Genomic DNA, 18576 nt, shown 5'->3' with positions numbered 1-18576 from the left:
ACAGCTGCAAGACAGAAATGAGGCAAGAAGGGTGAATCTAGTTATTAGAATTAGACCTGCACATTATCTGTGTACTTCACGTTTCATACTTAGGATTTTTCTCCAAAATAGAGACTGATTGGCATCGTATTGATACAAGGCAAACTTGACGCCATACTGCCTAAGTTGAAATCCGTGCTCTGCCATGCCGTAGCTACATGATCTTGAGCAAGTCATTTCTCCTTTTTGTAAAAATTTGTATATTAATAGTGCCTACTTTTCAAATAAAGAATAAATGAAATGTATGAAAATGTTTAGCACAGCACAATTCCCAGTGCATAGCAAGAGCTTAACAAAATGTTGGCAATTACTATGTGCATTGATTTTAATTTTTCTTCCTGCCCTTTGGTATCGAGGATAACGTATATCCAGGAAAATCCAGTTTCCACGCAAAAGGTATATCTGGTGAAAGTGATCGCCATTCCTGAAGGAAGATTCCTTCCTGAAAGCTTTGGATTCTTTCACCTAGTGTCTTCGCCCTACTTTCTTCCGGATGTTTTAACTACAGGTGCCAGAAATCTGCCATTGGAAGGAGATACGAATTGCAGAACTGATTGGTAGCTTCTTTCGTTTTTATTTCTTCATATTCATTGCTACCTTCCACACACAGCTAAAAGACCAAAGACCCAAATGACGGCGTGCATGCTCTCTCTTTCCAGGCTGTCCCGTCCCTTTTTCCCTCCGCATAGGGACCTCTTGAGAGAGAAAACAGTTTTATTTCCCCCAGAAGGTCTTTGTCACGGTGTCTCAGCGCCAGCGTCCCCGTCCTTAGACGCCTTCATCCGTGGTCCTGAGTGGAGCCGCTAGGAAAACACTTAAGGACGACAGTGACTCTGAAAGACTGGAAAAGACAAAGGATTTTTACTTTGAAGAATTCAGGGGACTACTTCGAGACGAAGAAGGCAGTTACAGATAGAAACTCAAGTTTCAAACAGGCGCACGGAAAAGCGCACTGCCCACTGGACTGCGTTTCTCTGTATCAAAATACCTGAAAGGGATAACATGCCTACTCTCGTCCAAGCCTCGGCCCAAACCAGCGGCTCCTCCTTCCGGCCCTCGTCTGGGCTTAAAGGCTCGCTATTGGATCTTGACGAGGGAAGGAGGGGGCCAGAGGCGGTTGGCTAAGCGAGCCGCCCCGCCCGCGCCCTCCCCGGGGAAACAGCTGGAAGCGGACGTGGGGAGGGAGACCTGGGATTGGCTGGGAGTCGGACAGGGCGGGGTGAGGCCGCGCGGATGAAGCCTTTACCTGTCCAGGTAAGTCAGAAAGAGGTCAGAAGAAGAAAACAGTAGGAGACCGGGCGCGCTGTCTCTGTTTCCGTCTCCGCCCTTTGCAAAACGAGGGTATTCTCTTCTTTTCCTCTCTTCAGTCACCCGCACATTGAAGGTGAGTTAATTACTAACCAACTATTGCTTACTCTGCTGCAGGAGTCGGGGTCTTCGTGGAAGCCAGAGCTACAGAGTTGAGCCCTTTATGACGCAACTGGGGGACTTTCCTGTCTCTTCCTCGACTCTCTGAGCCCTTAGTGCACCAGAGGAGGTTGATAGCTGGAGACGGGGGTGCTTTTCTGGAGACCGGGGCTGAAATGCATTTTTTTTTTTTTTTCATCTGCCTGTTTAGGTTGGGTAAAGCACATTGTGCAGGCAACAAGAGAAGAAAACAGGTTTGCTTTAGAAATTTCCATCTCTGAGCAATTGAAATTGAGTTGTGATTTTGGAAGAGAATAGTTGATGCTTTTTTTTTTTTTTTTCATCTGCCTGTTTAGGTTGGGTAAAGCACATTGTGCAGGCAACAAGAGAAGAAAACAGGTTTGCTTTAGAAATTTTCATCTCTGAGCAATTGAAATTGAGTTGTGATTTTGGAAGAGAATAGTTGGAGTAGACGGAGTAGAAATGGAAAATCGCCCAGGGGAGGAAAAGTGCTTCGGTTTTCCATTGCATTTCTAACAGGAAATTTTCCCATAGCTTTATCAACTCAATGTCTATCTTTATTTAAATAAAAAGTGCAGTGTGTGTGTTTTCAGTGTGTGTGTGTGTGTATGCGCACGCGCCTGATAAAGGCGCTCCTTGTGGAAGGGTGTGTAAGGTGTGAGCCGTGCTAGGTTGTTTGTAAGGCGATGTGAGGTTTGGTTACATTGGAAAAACTCCAAGTCAGGTTACCAGCTCATCTTTGGAAGCCCACGGATAATCTAGTTGCAAAGTCAAGCCTATTTGAGTTCAACCTCATTAAATTTCTTACTTTGCCTGTTAATAGACGCAAGGACTGGCAAACTGGAAGCTACTCAGCTGTGCCAGGGCCCCACCCAACGTTAATGCTTCACCATAGCATGTCAAGTCTAGTAGGAATTCCGAGAGGCGTTCAGGCCGAAGCAGCGTGGCAGGGTCCAGAGAGGAGAACCAGAGCAGTGCCGTGGTTTTGCTTTGCGTTCCTTCAGGTGTCCTGTTAGCGGTGTGTGCGGCAGTGTTCCCTGCACACGGACACTGGGTGTAGAAGTCAAGTCAGAGAAACAAGTCAGCTCTCCATCCTCTAGCTTGTGGGAGTTAACACTCTGTTCCTTGACTTGACGCCTTTTCCTCCTGCTTCCAGAAAAAGGAAGTGGGAAGATCTAGTGCCAGGATCCCAGAGCCTGGCATGCAAGCCCTGGATTGGGTTTCTTCCTGGCACTGGAACCTTTAGGCTCTAGCTCAGTCCACAGCCCAGAACCAGCCCGCCAAGCTCAGTGACTGACGGCTGCCATAGATGGTGACCTTGTCAGCAATAAGAATGAGCTGTGATGTAAGCAAAGCCTTTCTGCACACGGGATGTTTCCACCCCACTCTCCCTCAAATCTACTGATGAAAGAGGCAATTATATAATTGCCTAAACTTACATAGAAACCTGCCCATGTGCTTGTGGAGAGTGATACGCATACAGCGCAACTTTTAGTCTTCTTGGCCTCCTTAGGATGTTCTCCAGTCCAAGGCACATTTGACTGGTCAGCAGGAGACCTGGAGACCTGGAGATAGGAAACCTCTTTGACCACTAGGGAGAGAGATGAGTTCTTAGAGGATATGGGGGTGGTTTCATGGGAGGAGGGTGACCAGGGAGCCTTCAGACTGTTCAGGAGGTACAGAGGAGCCAAACGGGAGTGGGCTGGAGCCCTCTTCCCACCCCACCCCGTCCAGATGCCAGAATGCCACATGCCATTTTTTTTACTCTCCTCCAAGGCTTGGCTGGCTTCAGGGAGTGGTTAATATTTAATATGCCTTTGCACGGGTGACGCTGATACAGGCTGTGCACATCTCTTAATCCATTCCTTTCTCCCCTCAAGCTGCTCAAAGAGGTCAAGTGTTCAAAGATACCAAACTCTCACCTTGAGTGTTTTGCCTGTTCCTCCGCTTATCAAGTAGAAATACCTCAGGTTTCAATGGCTGCCCTGAAACAGCCCACAAGTTTCAAGGTTGTAAAGTTGGTGGAAGGAAATGCAGCATCCAGGACAGGTCAGCCTGGTGAGGGAAGGAGAGGGAGTGGGAAGAAGAGAAGGCATGGTCACGGTTCAGACATTTGGGATCAGAACACTAGGTGTGGAAGGGAGGTGCAAGCACCTTGGGGCTCACTCAGCTTTGGTTTCAGGTCCAGGTTAATCTCTGTGGTGATTCTGTTGTGCTTACTTGAGTGTCAGCGGCAGTTGATGTCATTTCTTTACGCTGGAAATATCTGTTGTTGGGACAAAAAGCTGGCCTGGATGCATAAAGTTGAATCAAAAGAGGATGTTACTGGGGTTTTCAGTGTTTAGTCAGGAGTGGTCAATCGTCCTTCCTTAGGTACATGGCCCTCTTGCGTGTGGAAAGCCTTTGTGATACCCTCTAGAAGGGCTGGGAGCCACAGGCTGTCCCACAGATGCAGTTATATGGATTATTTCCTACTTCTCATAGGAAGGGGAGTTAGAAAGAACCCCAGCTTTCTTAGCTGTCAAATGGAGAAAATGTCCCATCCTGCCTAAGCTAGCAGTTTTTTTAAAAAAACTCAATTAGCATATCTGAAAGCCCTTTATAAGCTATACCCTGCTGTGTTTTTTGAACCAGTGCTGTTCATATTGTTTCTATCTCTTCCAGCTGCTTCAAGCCATCCTTGGTTCCAAAGTGAGAGTGTGTTAGGCTGCCCTGGGAGGAAGGAGAGGCTAGCAAACCCCTGTAAAGTCCGACATGTGCTTGGAAGAACAAGGCAGTAATTTTTCTCTGAAAGGAAAAGGCAGCATCTGCATATCTGTTCACAGAGAACATTCCATTAATTACAGTGAGTCACTTTTAACAGTTACTGCCCCAATGTTACAGATAGGAAAGCTAGAGCCAATAAAACAGACCCTTGGATCTACACTGACTTCTTGGAAACAATACCTTTGTCTTAGTAAAGTTTGCATGCCCAGGGCCAACTGGGTGCTAATAAATGTTACTGTAACTGAAAGTGTTTCCCAAAACTCCATTAAGCCACATATATTCTGGGAAATAAAATATTTGAAAAAGAGCTTGCAGTAATAGTGTAGAAGCCAAAAAAGCAACCTTCCAACCGTGCAACTCAGCAGACTCTAGAATGAACGACAGGTTTCTTCATCTAGCATTTTTTGAGTGCCTTCCGTGTGCCTAGGCTAATGGATGAGAGATGAGAGATGGATCCTCTTTGTCTGTCTCAAACCTACAGAATGTTAGAAATGAGTTAGTACTCCTGGAAGTCAGTGACCTAGTCAGTCATTAATGGAGAGGCTAGCTGAGGTGACTGAACCTCATCTCGCATGACTTCTCACGTTTGTTTCTTTGGGGTTTTGGATAATGGGGAACTAGTGAAGGAACTCGTGAAGGAAACCCAGGAGTTATCTTCACCCGTGTTGATTCATCACTGGGCTTCATCTCGGTTCCCTCTGGTCCCCTCTATCTCTCCTAAGAGGCTCTAGACCCTCATGAACTACACATATCTTGCTCAGAAGAGATCGTCCCTCTTCCTTCTCCGTTGTTCTGCCCCTCCCTACCTGTGGCACTTGAGGGCCTCCTCCCCGGCAGGAGAGGAGCTCTGGGAGGCCTTGGGCTTGTCAGCTCGAGGTGGTTGGCAGGCTGACTCCCCCAGCACAGCCCAAACCTGACTTTGGCACTGGAAGCAATTATTGGTACAGGCTGAAAAGATAACCTGCCCTAGAATCTAAACCCCAAGTCTCAAGATGTCAAATAAAATTTGATTTTCCAGGACATTTTACCTCATACTGGGAGAGTAGGAAAGATGGTAGAAAATAAGACGCAGCACTATGAGGAAACCATGGATTCAGAATCCAACAAACTGTATTCTAATTCTAAACTCTTTCCACATGTCCTTTCTTGATCTTGAAACTGTCTTTTAATCTTAATTGTTCTAGAATTTCATTTTAACATAGGAGTGTCACCTTTGGCCTTTCCAACTCTGGTGGAGTTTTCCCCATGAACGGGAATATGAAAACCCCCGGGACTTCCTGAAGATAGATGGCACTAACCTTCCTTTGCTATTTCTGTTGGTACAGTAAAATTGAAGCCATTCTTTCCCTACGAGTTGGAGTTGGAAGGAAGCCACCTAGGACTTTGCTCTTGTTCATGCGAGACAGGTTAGGGAACCTCATTGGGAATAAGAGCAGCCTCAGAGGGGGTGATACGTGAGAGAGGAACTAGGTCTGTGTCAGCCACTGGGTGCCTTGCACACACCTCCCAGAGTTGGGCGATAATGGTGGCTGTGGTGGGAGTCATCGCGTTGATGTTGATGACATGGATATGGTAGCAGCTGACAATTACAGGGCCGCACACTGCACAAAGTGTTTTAAATGGAGTATCTCATTATAAATTCATGACAACCCTTTGAGGTAGGTACTATTATGCCCTTGTTCCTTTAAAAAAAAAAATTTTGTTTCCCTTGCTTCAGTCTACTTTGACCCAAGTTGAATCTTGTCTTTTTCTTATTACAAGAACAGTAGCAGTTACTCATTTATTCCTTAAGCATTTGCTAATTTACTACCAACTAAACTGTGCTAACTGTTCTCATTTAATCTTATTATTAACCCTATTTAATGAGGAAAAACAGACTCAGAGTAAATTGCCTCAAATCACATCACTGTAAATGGTGGAGCTGGAATTGGAACCCAGATCCAGCTACTCTCCAGAACCCAAGGTTTAACCCCTGTAATACCAATACTAGTAATGAAAATCTAGGTTAAGTTCCCTGGTCCAGAGAAAAAAAGAGAGAGAAATGATGGAGGCTCCCTTCTGCTGAACTGCTTCTGCACCACCTAATTCCATCCTCCTGCATGTGCGTGTCCAGCTTGGTGTCCCTGGTGAGGCTGGGGTCGGGGCCTGGGCATGGCTGAGCATGGCCCCTTCCAGCTCTCTGCTTGCTTCGTGTCCCGGGTGCCACGCTGCTCCAGGGCCTGGGCAGAGACTCGCTGGAGCCCGGCTCAGCTCACACGTGGCTTTGATTCTTCTCTTTTCAGGCCCAGTCTGGGACATTCTCCACTTCCCTTCACTTCCCCTCTGGGAGCCCCTTTCACCACCCCTGCACCTTGCTTCAGGCGATGCCCGAGAGAGAGCTGTGGCCAGCAGGGCCTGGCTTGGAACCCGCCAACCGCGTCGGCAGCTGCGACAGTATGATGAGCACCACCTCCGCGCGCTCTGGATCTGTACGTACTCTGTCTGCAGCCTGGCCCGCTCTCTGCTCCCTGCCCTGCCCTGCCCTGCCCTGCCCTGCCCACCACCACCGGCCTTGCTCACTGCTCCTTGTCTTTCATCTTCCTCGTCAGGGAGTGAATCACGCCAGGCAGGATTTTGCCTCTGAGTCACCCCCACTTCTATAGAGAATAGGGTGGGACAACCCCAGAGAGTAATAAGACAAATGAGACTTTTTCCCAGTTCTCATTAGGTTGGGAGGTTTAACTGAGATGAGAGAATGGGTCAGTGATCTCAGGCCACGGTGGAAACAGAATGCAGATCCTTGTGAATTCCTCAAGTCCTCTGCAGTGAACAGCCTCATTTCAGTCTTTAACAAAGGTCAAAGAGCACAGAGCAGTTAAGAGCCTGGGTTCTGGAGCCAAGCAGATCTGGGTTCTCTACTTAGAATTTCCATTATCTTGGGCAAATTACTTTATTTCTCCAAGTTTCAGTTTTAAGATGAGGATAATGTTAATACCGAATTCATAGGGTTCTTGAGAGGAATAAATGAAATACATGATAAAGTATTTAGTACCTGCCTCTATCTAGAAAAGAAGTAGCTTATCTGTAAGTGGAGATTGAGAATCTTCCAAAATTATTGTGTTTATCTATGACATGTAATCAGTTGTAGTTTTTCTGGGCATGGATTTAAATCTCAATTATTATAAGATTGGTGTCAAAGAATAAGTCTGCCCTATGTCCAAATGTAAGCATTCTTTTGCTATGGGTGCTCATCATATACATGATAACCCTTGATAATGTATACTTTATTGATCTATATCCTGTATGTATAGATATTTGAAAGTTTAAAGATCATAATGATCTCTACTGAATGTTGAAGATGTTTAATATAGTTGGTAAGTTTTGGCATGTAAAAATGGAGTAGAAAAAGCAGCACATAATGCACAAAACCTGAAAGTGCAGACAATCTGTATATAATTTCTTTTTGACCTTACATGATGGGGCGACAGAGATAGCTTCCTGTCTGTTAGGCAGAGACCAACATAGCATTGGACACAGAATGTGGCAGGAATTAAAGGTTGTCAAAATGAATCATCTACAAAGGACAAATTCAGAGATGGAGTCTTGGCAAGACTATTTTAGGAAGAAGAGGGCAGTAAAGAAGATTTTGTTCACAGAACCTCTGGAGCCGGCATCAAGATTTTTAAGGGCTATATTTGGGACTTCCTTGACATCTAGGTCTCCCTCAATCAACTGACAGATGATTCCTTATGAAGCCTGAGGGACTGGAAAAGTCATTCCAACAACCATTTCCCCTCCACCTGAGATATTTTCAGGGTTTTCTCAAAATCTTTCCTGGCCATCTGAATGGGTCTGAAGAATATATAACTCTGCAGTGACTCAAACAGTAGGAAGAGGGGTAGAGACGCTAGGAAGGGACTCAAGCCAAATCTCCTGTATTCCCATCTGCCCTTTTCGTCCTCCCTTCAACCTTCAACTTTGGAGAGCAACTATTCCATGGATCTTCCTGGCCTTACAGAACACGGCAGTAAGCATCTGAATTGGCCATAACCTGTTCTTCCAAACATGCCTGTGTGCTTTTTCATAATAAAAACATGTATCTCAATTCCTGCCTAATATTTAATACTCAGTTGCTCTCCCCACAGCCCATACCAGTCTGTCCACCTTCCTCCCTTAAGTTAATATTTGCTTAAGAAATGCGCACTTTTTTGAATGTTAGCCAGAGCCAAATGCCATCAGGAAAGTAAATACACAAGGGGGAAAAATTCTGCATGGAATGCATTTCAAAGTCAAGTATAAATTATTTAGTGAATTTATCTGTGACTAGTCATGCCCCTGTTCCTATTGGCCTGGCAGCGAGTAGTTGACTGTCTTTCTTGTTTGTCCTCATACTGTCCTTGACGTGCCACATCAAGGATGCAGAAGTACTTTGAAAAGTTCAAAGCAATACCAGTTTAGGTATTGCTTCAGGTTTAAAATCAAATCATTATGTTACACACGAAGTTGAAGCACTTGACATAGGTCACACAGAAGAAGTAGAATTAGAACCCAGGACCTTCTAATCTGTGCCCATAAGCGTTCCACCCAGGACTTAGCACCTGAAAAACCCTTTGCAGTCGGCCTGCCCAGCTGTCGGAGCTGGGTGCGAGGGGGACCACAGCTAGACAGGCTCTGCCCTCCCGGTGCTCACGGCTTCAGGAAGCAGCTCCAGCAGGTCTGCAGAGTGGCACGGTGGGGAGGTGTCTGGCTCTTCGGCATTCCTCCCCCAAGGCAGGGTGGCTCTTGGGCCCCACCAGTTTCTGGAGAGCTGCCTGTCACAGCTCCCCCGCCCTCTCCTCACTCCAGAGTGACAGCAGCTACGACTTCCTGTCCGCTGAAGAGAAGGAGTGTCTGCTATTCCTGGAGGAAACCATTGGCTCCCTGGACGCCGAGGCTGACAGCGGGCTGTCCACCGTCGAGTCTGAGCAAGCCACAACTCCCCGAGGTCCCCGAGCACTGCCCCCGACCCAGCCTGCCCCCCAGGGTAAGATAGAGCCGCTTTCCCTCTTGTCTGCCCTCTGCTCTAAGAGTCATGGGCAGAAGAAGGAACAAGCACTCTCCTCTCTACTTGCGGCTAGAATAAAGCCTTGTCCCTGGAGGGAAGGAGGGATTGTCCAAGACAGCTTCTGGTGTCGTTGTATGAAGTATCAAAAGTCTGGGAGGGAAGGGGATTTGACCAGCTCCCGCTCTCTTCTGGAGACATTCTAAAGCCATCTGACCACCGAGGTGGGGGAAAGAACCAGGGAGGGGTGGGTGGTTGGCTCTGGAAAACCTGAGTCAGTCTGGGGAGCTAATCTGGGTGACCCAGAGGATGAGGCTGCAGGAGATAAGAAGAGGGAGGGGCTCCCTTAGTTTCAGTGGGTGGCATCTTGAGGGCCTTGTGAGAGAGCGTGGAATGATGATGAGGCTCAGGAGATGGAGACAAAGGTGACCTGTAAGTGTAGCCATACATCCCAGGAAGACAGTCCTATTGGTATTAGGACTGCAACCACTTCTTCATACACTTTGCAAATATTTATTGACAATATATTAGACCGTCTGTCTGTGGTGATACGGCAGGAAGTGGGGACGTGGGACTGCCCCTGCTGCCTGGTGCTGATTTCCTGGCCCAGTGGGCCTGATGCTTATGCTTCCTCGCTGGAAGGGAAGAGCCCACATCACCCTGTGGCGCAGAGACAGCTGTGGCCATTACAGAGTCATCCAAGCGTTTACAGGAAGTGGAGGTGGAGGAAGGCAGATGCCTGGTGGGGCGAGAGCACATCACCTGTTGATGCTGTTCAAGCTCAGTGCTCCCACTGGACCCAGTTACCCGGGAGCCCCAGGACAGCGAGAGGGACTGTCCTGAATCCCAGCCATCCTGCTTCTATAGAGATTAGGAAGAGCCTGAGTCAGGGACACAAAGCTGTCTGCGCTGCCCTTTCCCCAGCCACTGGGAAATGCTAATCCTTGGTTGAAAGAAATCTGCTAGGATTGATCTGTCAGTCTAAATGATATCCAGACAAAAGTGTTGTCCTTCAAGAACAAAGAAACAGCAACAACAGACAGACAAAAACCCATCCATTGAGGACTGGAGATTAGAGTTTGGGAAGCATTTTCTTTCCCCTCGACAGCAGGGTCCTCACTGCCTACTCTTCTTCACCTGTTCCCCTGACTCTTACAGGACATCCAGAGGAGACAACTGTCCGAGGACCGGAGCCAAAAAGAGTCACTCCATTCAGCTCAGCTCATCCCCCCGGGCCCCAAAGCCTGGGCCTCAGGTCTGGCTCCAACAGCCTCCCCAGAAATATCCACATCGGCAGAAACCAGAATCTCAGAAAAAGCACCACCCTGACTAACAGCCATAATCCAGGGGGATCCGAGGGACTTGTCTTGGAACCTGAGACCGAGCAGGTCAGCCAGAGCCCTGAGCGGGTCAACCAGAGCCCTGAGCCCAGCCAGGCACTGGCCACGCCCCCAGAGGCTGCCCTTGAGCTGGACGGGGCGCTCATCCCCCCACCGGAGGCTTTCCAGGACACCCAGCCCGAGCAGCGTGGCCAAGGCAGCCTGCCCAGAGGACCAGGGGAACTGAGCCCCAGGCCCCAGGCCCACCCATCACTCAGCTCCCAGAGAAACAGGGAGCCCGCTCCAGAGGCCATGTCCCAAAAAGCCAGTGAGAAAGGCTCAACCGGGGAACCTGCACCACCTCGGCTTCCTCCCCTGGTGTCCTCTCAGGATGCAGGCGCTAGAGATACGGTCGTCCCTTCTGGGGGCCCTCCAAATGACCGGCCGGCCCCCGTCACGGCCCCTAAGCCCCGGAAGCTGCCGCCAAACATTGTCCTGAAGAGCAGCCGCAGCAGTTTCCACAGCGACCCCCAGAACCGGCTGTCCCGCCGCTCGGAGGCTGCGCCCGGGGACCCCAGCCCCGCCTCGTCCTCCCTGCAGGAACAGAGGAAAGCACGCAGGGAAGCGCTGGAGAAGCTGGGGCTGCCGCAGGACCAGGAGGAGCCCAGCCCCCGCTTAAGCAGGCCCTCCGTCAGGCTCAAGGAGACTGGCGCTCAGGCCGTGTCCCCGGCCCCAGCCCAGGTCCCCGGAAGGGCCCTGGCCCCTGCACCCACGCGGGGCCCTTCTCCCGGGAAAGCGCCAGCTCTGGCCCAGCCGCCTTCTCCAGGCAAGGTTCTGGTTCCCTCCCAGGAACCCACTCAGGGGACAGCTCCAGCTGCCAAATCCACGCCAATTCCTATCCCGAAGGGCCCGCGGGCACACAGTCCCCTGACTCAGCGAAAGCCAGACTCCGGGCTGACCCTCCAGGAGAGCGGCGTCCCTGGCCTCAGACAGATGAGCTTCAAGTCCAGCACCCTGGAGCGGTCAGGCATCGGGCTGAGCAGCTACCTCTCAGCGGAGAAAGCTCCCAGCCCCCAAACCAGCACCTCTCTGGAAAAAGGCTCCTTGCTGGACAGGATCTCACCCAGCGTCTTGCGTAATTCCCGGCCGCGCCCGGCCTCCTTGGGCACGGGGAAGGACTTCGAGGGTATCCAGGTGGGCAAGCTGGCTGACCTGAAGCAGGAGGGGCGCCCCAAGCACCTTTCTTACCAGGGACAGAGCCGAGACAAGCTGCCCCGGCCCCCCTGTGTCAGCGTCAGGATCTCCCCAAAGGGGGTGTCTGATGAACACAGAAGGGAGGCTCTGAAGAAGCTGGGCCTGTTGAAGGAGTAGGCCAGGCCCACTGGCCACCAGCCCAACCCACACAGCCCCCTCCCCACACCCCATTACTCAGGGTGGGACCCAGAGCTCAACTTAGCCTCCCCACCTCGCGACTCAGGAGCTGGACAGGGGTCAGCTCCTCTCCAGTGGCCTCCTCTCTCTGAGGGAGAGCCTGGAGCACACATTTATATTCACAGCAGCTGTGCCAAGGAAAGTGAAGTTGCTCAGTTGTGTCCAACTCTTTGTGAACCCATGGACTGTAGCCTGCCAGGCTCCTCTTGTCCATGGGATTTTCCAGGCAAGAGTACTGGAGTGGGTTGCCATTGCCTTCTCCAGGGGATCTTCCTGACCCAGGGATTGAACCCGCATTGCAGGCAGATGCTTTACTGTCTGAGCTACAGGGAAGTCCTCAGTACCTGTGCAAATGGTCCTGAAGAGGATTTCCACAGGAGGTTGTGTGTGTGTGTGTGTGTATGTGTGTGTGTGTGTGTGTGTTATAGGCTGTATATATCACTGATGCTATTTATATGACACAAGGAGTCATTGCTCAGAATTCTGCTCTGGTTGAAAATTTTCTTAAGCTGGGTAGAGTTCAGTCTAGCCAGAACTGAGTGGAGAGGCATGGCTGAGCCTGAGAAAAATAGTCAAATGAGACAATAGACGTTCCCATGACATTAGGCAAATGCAGAGTCACATGAAACGTGGGTCTCCCAGAATCCCCGCAGTGGATGGAGACTGGCTCAGATCTTGCTGGAGTCCCCTCTCTCTTCTGCCCTTCTGGACAGGGGCCCATGGCCAAGGAGGCTGTTTGCTGCCCTCTCACTGTCCTTAGTCCTGAGGATCAGACATATCCTGACACTCTTGTTGGTCTGTGGAGGCGGGATGAATATCTACACATCATAGTTCCCTTGGGGAGGGTCTTGTCCTTGGGCTTGTTAAACTCAGTGATAAACTATGATGGGCCCTGACTCCGAGATCCCTGTTTTTCCTGCTCTGGATCTCCATCTGCACAGGACTGAAGCCAGGGCTGAGCCACCAGTGAGTTGGGAACTCAAGCCTAGAGACATTGTAAATACCGAGAAACTCTTGAAAGCCTTTGTCTACATGATTGCAAGTTATTTTTTGATTTCCACAATTCCTATGGAAAATCATCACCTGACATTCTCTGCTAATTATTTATGTATAGACTATAAGAGCTGGGAGGGGCCATAGAGACCCTCTAATCCAATCCTGTTAGGGAAGGGAAGTGACTCATCGTGGTCAGTGTGCATTAGTGACAGAGCTGAGGTCAGAGCTGGGGCTCCCACTCCCGCCCACACTGCAGGCCCCGCCCCTCCAGCAGGGCCCTTGTCCATCCACCCAGCACCCTCAGGACCGGCAGTCACCAGCAGAAGTCTAACCTGAAAGCTCTTCACTCTCTAAGGTGTCTTCTGAAACAGCAGAGATTAAATGTTCAGGATCATATTCAGTGTTGTGGCTTCTTATTTAATTTGGGAAAGTAGCCGTCTAATGACTCATATGAATCCCAAATTCCCTGACCAAGTCGTGCAACTTGCAAATACGCCACAGGGTACTGTGGGTGGGCAGTGTGGGCTTCCGAATACAAGGCTGGAGACTGGACATAGCTGGACATAGCCCATGCTTCCCCTCAGGAAATAAATACTGTTCAGAGACATGACCTGATTGGAGTCCACGATGCCCGAATATGGGGGGCGGATAAAGGGAAGTGGGTTGAAAATGTGCCCTGTAGTTCTGCTGAGCATTTCTGGACCATGTCCTTAGGGACCCAGCACGTCAAGGCTCAGTGTTTCTGAAAATGGTGAGAAGGTTAAGATGAGGACAACAAATGACTGCACCCTGCTCTGGCATGTAGGGTGTGGGTGCATGCGGAGTGTGGGTGTGACAGTTTCTGTGTACACTCCACACACACACACACACACACCCAAAAGCCTAGTACCTTGCTTCTGGCCCTGGGTGAGAACCAGGCCTGTCACAGCAGACGGGGTCCCCCATGACGGGCTGAGTCACATGTTATCTCAGAACCCCCCCACCCCAGCCTCCAAGAGAGAAGGCCTTTCCTGCATGGTCCACCACAATGCATTGGGTTGAACTGCTTCTTAAGATGCAACCTGAAGAAAGCTCATTTTATTTTTTATTAACTTCCATGATAAACAGGGAAACTTGAGGCTAGCTCTAAAGCATGACTTGGTAGGAGCCTGGGGCCCTGGCACCAACACAAGGCTGACTAACACAGGGCGGTCAGGGGTACCTCCTGTTAAATCCCACTTCCTGGGGAGGGCAGTTTCTCTCCCAGACACAGCAGAGTTACACACAGCCTACACTCCTGTTCTGTATTCTCATCCTGCCCAGTTCCCCAAGTCTCCCAGTTTGAGATACTCCCCCTCCCCTCCCCATGGAGAACCATGCTTTCCCATGTCCTCGGCCTTCAAAGAGCATGTTTTGCTCTAGGAATGGTCTTTGGGATTCAAGGATTGCATAATAATTGGATGATAAATAAATAATATCCAATAAATAATTGGATAATAAATCCAAAGCCAGTTGTCCTCATTTTGAAGAAGGTCAAAAGGACCCAGAGACAGCATCCACCATCCTGAATTGTATCCATCTTCTTGTTCCAAATAGGATTGCTCTTCATTCAGCTTTAAGTGATTGAGGAAGAGCTGGAAGTGGGGTCAGGGTTATTCTTATCCCTTTTTGGGCAGAAGTTTGTAAAGGCCGTTCATCTGATTTTAAAGGCCACAGTGACAACTCTGTTTCCACACGGCCTTATTTCTTTGCTATACCCTGCCTGGCGCAGTCTCACTGAGAACAGACCATCTGCCAAACGGAGGAGCTGGCTTCTCCTCAGCCCAGCAGAGTGGGGCCTGGGCCCTCAGGTGTGCTGGCAGCTACCCCTCTGAATCACAGCTCATATGCCACCCTGGGCATTCTTCAGGCACACACACTGTCCTACACACAGGCCAAGGGATGGGCCCAGTCAGCTCTTAGCTGGCCCCATCCAGAGTGGAATGTGTGGTCTGGCAAATGCCACCCTGGGGGTGAATAGGTATGCAAAAGTTAGTGTTCATCCCATGGAAGAAAGGCAAGTCAAAGACTGCAGAACAGGTCCAACTTGATGTTATGAGTTAGAGCTGACAGTAAAGATTCAAATACGTGCAAATATGTGAGATGAACCACTTCATCCTTGGCAGAATACGAAGCTGTAGGTTCATAAACTAGAGGAGGAGACCAGGGAGATGCGCAGGAGGAAGCATGACCACCTCAATCAGAACCTAGGGAGGCAAGCAGATACCATGTCCTCATGATCTTCACGTGGGTGATTATGGAGCATATACAGCTGAGCTCCATTCACCTCCATCACTTACCAGTCAGGGTACCATGGGGATGGCACTTTAATTTTTGAACATCAGAGCTATCATCTGCAAGGTGGGAATAATAATCCTTTCCAGATGGCTGAGATGAACAAATTATATGAAATATCAAAGCTCAGTGCTTGACATAGTGTAGAAACTCAATAAGTGATAGTAATATCCCTTCTCAAAGGCAGCAAATGTATACAGCACTGGAAGTCAAGAGCTCACTCAGTTCAGCTCTGAAGAAATCAGAGAAATCTTGCTGCAAATAAAAGTCCAAAGAAACAGGTAGGTTTTGGCAGACTCTCCAAGTGACTCAACTTTACCCACACCATGGTTCCCAGAATTTGAAAACAAAGAATCAGAGTGAATCTGGCGTTTCTGTCTTGGTGGAAGCTGAACTGGTTATTTCCAGCGTCTCTATCCCCAAACCCAGCTTCCCATTTATCATCAATCTCTTGTTGCCCATGACCATATAGTTTACTTCTTTTTGCTTCCTTTAACTTCCTTTTGCTGTGGTTCAGGGGAAAATGGAACATGCTGTTCTGTATGTGTGCTGTGTGCTTGGTCACTCAGTCACGTCCGACTCTTGCGATCCCATGGACTGTAGCCTTCCAGGCTCCTCTGTCCATGGGATTCTCCAGGCAAGAGTACTGGAGTGGGTTGCCATTTCCTTCTGCAGAGGATCTTCCCAACCCAGGAATTGAACCCGGGTTGATTGTAGGCACACTCTTTACCAACTGAGCTATGAAGGAGGCCTTATGCTATTCTATAGTTATTTGTTGTTTTCTTAAATGGAGGAAAAGAACATATAAAAGAAGGGAACTCTCACTAAAATCCAGGAAAAGGTCTTCCCTGGTGGTCCAATGGTTCAGAATTGCCTGCATATGCCCGGGATACAGGTTTGATCCCTGGTCCGGGAAGACTCCACATGCTAAGGGACACCTAAGTCCGTGGGTTGTGGTTACTGAGCCTGTGCTCTAGAGTCCACTCGCTGCAACTGTGGAAGCCTTTGGGCTCTAGAGCCCCTGTGCTGCAATTACTGAACCTGCTTGCTACAACTACTGAATCCCCAGTGCCTGGAGTCTGTGCTTTGCAGCAAGAGAAGTCACCACAATGGGAAGCCCACACTCCCCATCGAAGAGTAGCCCTGGCTTGCTGCAACTAGTGAAAGCCCATGCACAGCAACCCTAACCTAACCCAGCATAACCAAAAATTAAGTAATTTTTGACAATTAGGAAGAGACAGAGGTTTCAAGATTCCTGGGGCATTTTGTAAAATAAGGTAGGCATCTTTCAGAAATGAATCAGGCATTTGTTAGTTGAAGAAGATATACTGGAAAACCTCTCCAAATCCCTTCTGATATGAGGGCCTATGAATTTCAGGAGTCATCACCACCATCACCATCACCATCACTGACTTAGCATGCAACTGAGTAAAAACAGATGATGTTCTAAATCCCAGCCGTCATTCTCCCTTGCTCATTGCCTATCTGGAGCATTGTCTTTATTCACCACTTACCATGTTTCCAGATTTCAAAATAATCGGAAATGGATTTTTTTTTAAAGCTCAAAAGCCACTTAGTTTAAAATGGAGTACAAAGAATGACGTTTTAATGGACTGAATCCCGTAGAAGCAATAACAAAGCCTGTTGCGGTTATGAGCATAGAAGTAAATGAGAGAATACATGTAAAAGACACAGCACAGTGATCAGTAAATATTAATGTTATTGTCATGTACACATGTTATTCAGATGCCAAAGGGTTTCCCCTTGAGGACTGGATTAATCCTAACCTGCACCTAAATTCCTCAACCCCAAACAGTCAAAAGCCCTTGTCCAGTTTCCGGAAGCCCCTGCAGCAGGCCTGCCACCTCCGATACCGCCGTGTTCCCTCCACATCTGTGATGCTGCTTCTGGGCCTCCTTCCCATCCCACGCACTGCCCACCCCGGAGCTCCCTCACTGTCCCCAAAGCCCAGGCCCCTTATTGATTCCCGAGGGGAGTGAAGGTTATGCTTCTTCTTGTTTCCTGAGTTTCTAACTGCAGATTGAGTGCGAGATGCCAAGGGTCCTAACTTGAGGCACGCCACCTACCGCCAGCCCTTTTCCCCCCCTGTCCCTCCTGCTGTTGCAAGGCACTCAGGAAACCTTCACCTCCATCTGTACCCGTGCTCTGAACATCTGCCCCAAGAGACTTCTCAAGAAATTTCTTATCCATGAATAGGGTGTTCCACTGAAATGAGCTCTGGAAACCGCAGTGTTCGCTACCTCCTTACCTTTACCCCGAAAGCGTGGGAGGGAGGCTAACAACACAAGGGTCTTGCGGCATCTATGCTTCCAGCTCACATGGACCCCACTATGTTCTTCCCAAGGGTTTCAGCAGGGCCTCCTTCGGATTGCTCCCTCTCCATGGATAAGGGGAGAAGCTTGGTCTCCTCTGCCCATGACACCACTGGTTTTCAGGTGGGGGCTCTTCTGTGTGAGCCAAGGCCCCAGCTAGGTCTTGTGAGCTGTGGGAATATCATCTAGTTGAAGTGAATTCAAATATGGTATCATTAACATTTTAGGGTGACTTCTTTGACTGAAAAAAATTGTACAACCCACAAGGTGAGAATTATATTTTATTTGGTGGGTGAAATTGAAGACTTAAGCCCAGAAGAGAAACTGCTCTGAAAAGAAAAGAGAGCAAGCAGGGTACATAGTTTTTGCAACAAAGACCAGATAGCTGGAACATCGAAAGATTACCATTAGTTAAAGAAAACTAGGTATCTCAAGTCCAGGAGGTAGCACTTTTCTGTGTATGGGAAGATGCAAGAAGCTGGGCTCCTTGAAATTATCCCTTCACTGTGCACCTCAGTTCTGTGGGACCAGTATCCTGTGCTTTCTCATCCTGGGTTGCCTCAGGGTACCTCACTGGAGGGAGGTGGGGCTGCAGTGACTGACCGTTTGATGATGGGCATCTGTTTCCACCCTGAGTTTCCTCGGGGCTCACCCAAAGGGTGGCTGTAATGTGATGGCTTGATGGTTGCAACATCCTTTGTTTACTGATTTGGCAGTTGACTTTTTCATTGAGACTTGGAAATCAGGCACAATTCTAGCCCTTAATCTTCTGCCATTCCACCTCCACCTTGAGAGGCAGGGACTGCCCCGTGCCTCTGACCTCACTGGCTGGAACACATCCTCTGGCAGGCACTCTGCTCTGAGGAGCCAGCCTCTTGCAAGAAGAAGCTGGGATGACTACCAAGGTTTTGTTTGTGTTTTTGTTCTTCTG

General features: G+C 49.0%; 1 protein-coding gene across 1 annotated transcript; it reads left to right on the top strand.

The window, feature by feature from the left end:
• The first annotated feature begins 1308 nt into the window (after positions 1–1308).
• On the top strand, positions 1309–13650 carry C5H1orf116 (chromosome 5 C1orf116 homolog). Its single transcript, XM_065936700.1, has 4 exons — positions 1309–1423; positions 6516–6701; positions 9058–9235; positions 10412–13650. The coding sequence occupies exons 2-4, from the start codon at positions 6597–6599 to the stop codon at positions 11941–11943; spliced, it is 1815 nt and encodes a 604-aa protein (XP_065792772.1). The 5' UTR covers positions 1309–1423; positions 6516–6596; the 3' UTR covers positions 11944–13650.
• The last annotated feature ends 4926 nt before the right edge of the window (positions 13651–18576 follow it).

The sequence above is a fragment of the Muntiacus reevesi genome, chromosome 5, assembly GCF_963930625.1.
Source record: "Muntiacus reevesi chromosome 5, mMunRee1.1, whole genome shotgun sequence".
In the NCBI taxonomy this organism is placed as follows: domain Eukaryota; kingdom Metazoa; phylum Chordata; class Mammalia; order Artiodactyla; family Cervidae; genus Muntiacus; species Muntiacus reevesi.
The sequence above is the reverse complement of the archived record's forward strand: the minus strand, read 5'-3'. Positions and strand labels throughout refer to the sequence as shown.

Bases quoted from the DNA above. Each gene is read 5' to 3' on its own strand.
- C5H1orf116 (XM_065936700.1), top strand. From the start codon at position 6,597: ATGCCCGAGAGAGAGCTGTGGCCAGCAGGGCCTGGCTTGGAACCCGCC. The intron at 6,702-9,057 runs GTACGTACTCTG...TCCTCACTCCAG, and splicing joins CCTCCGCGCGCTCTGGATCT to AGTGACAGCAGCTACGACTT. The intron at 9,236-10,411 runs GTAAGATAGAGC...TGACTCTTACAG, and splicing joins GACCCAGCCTGCCCCCCAGG to GACATCCAGAGGAGACAACT.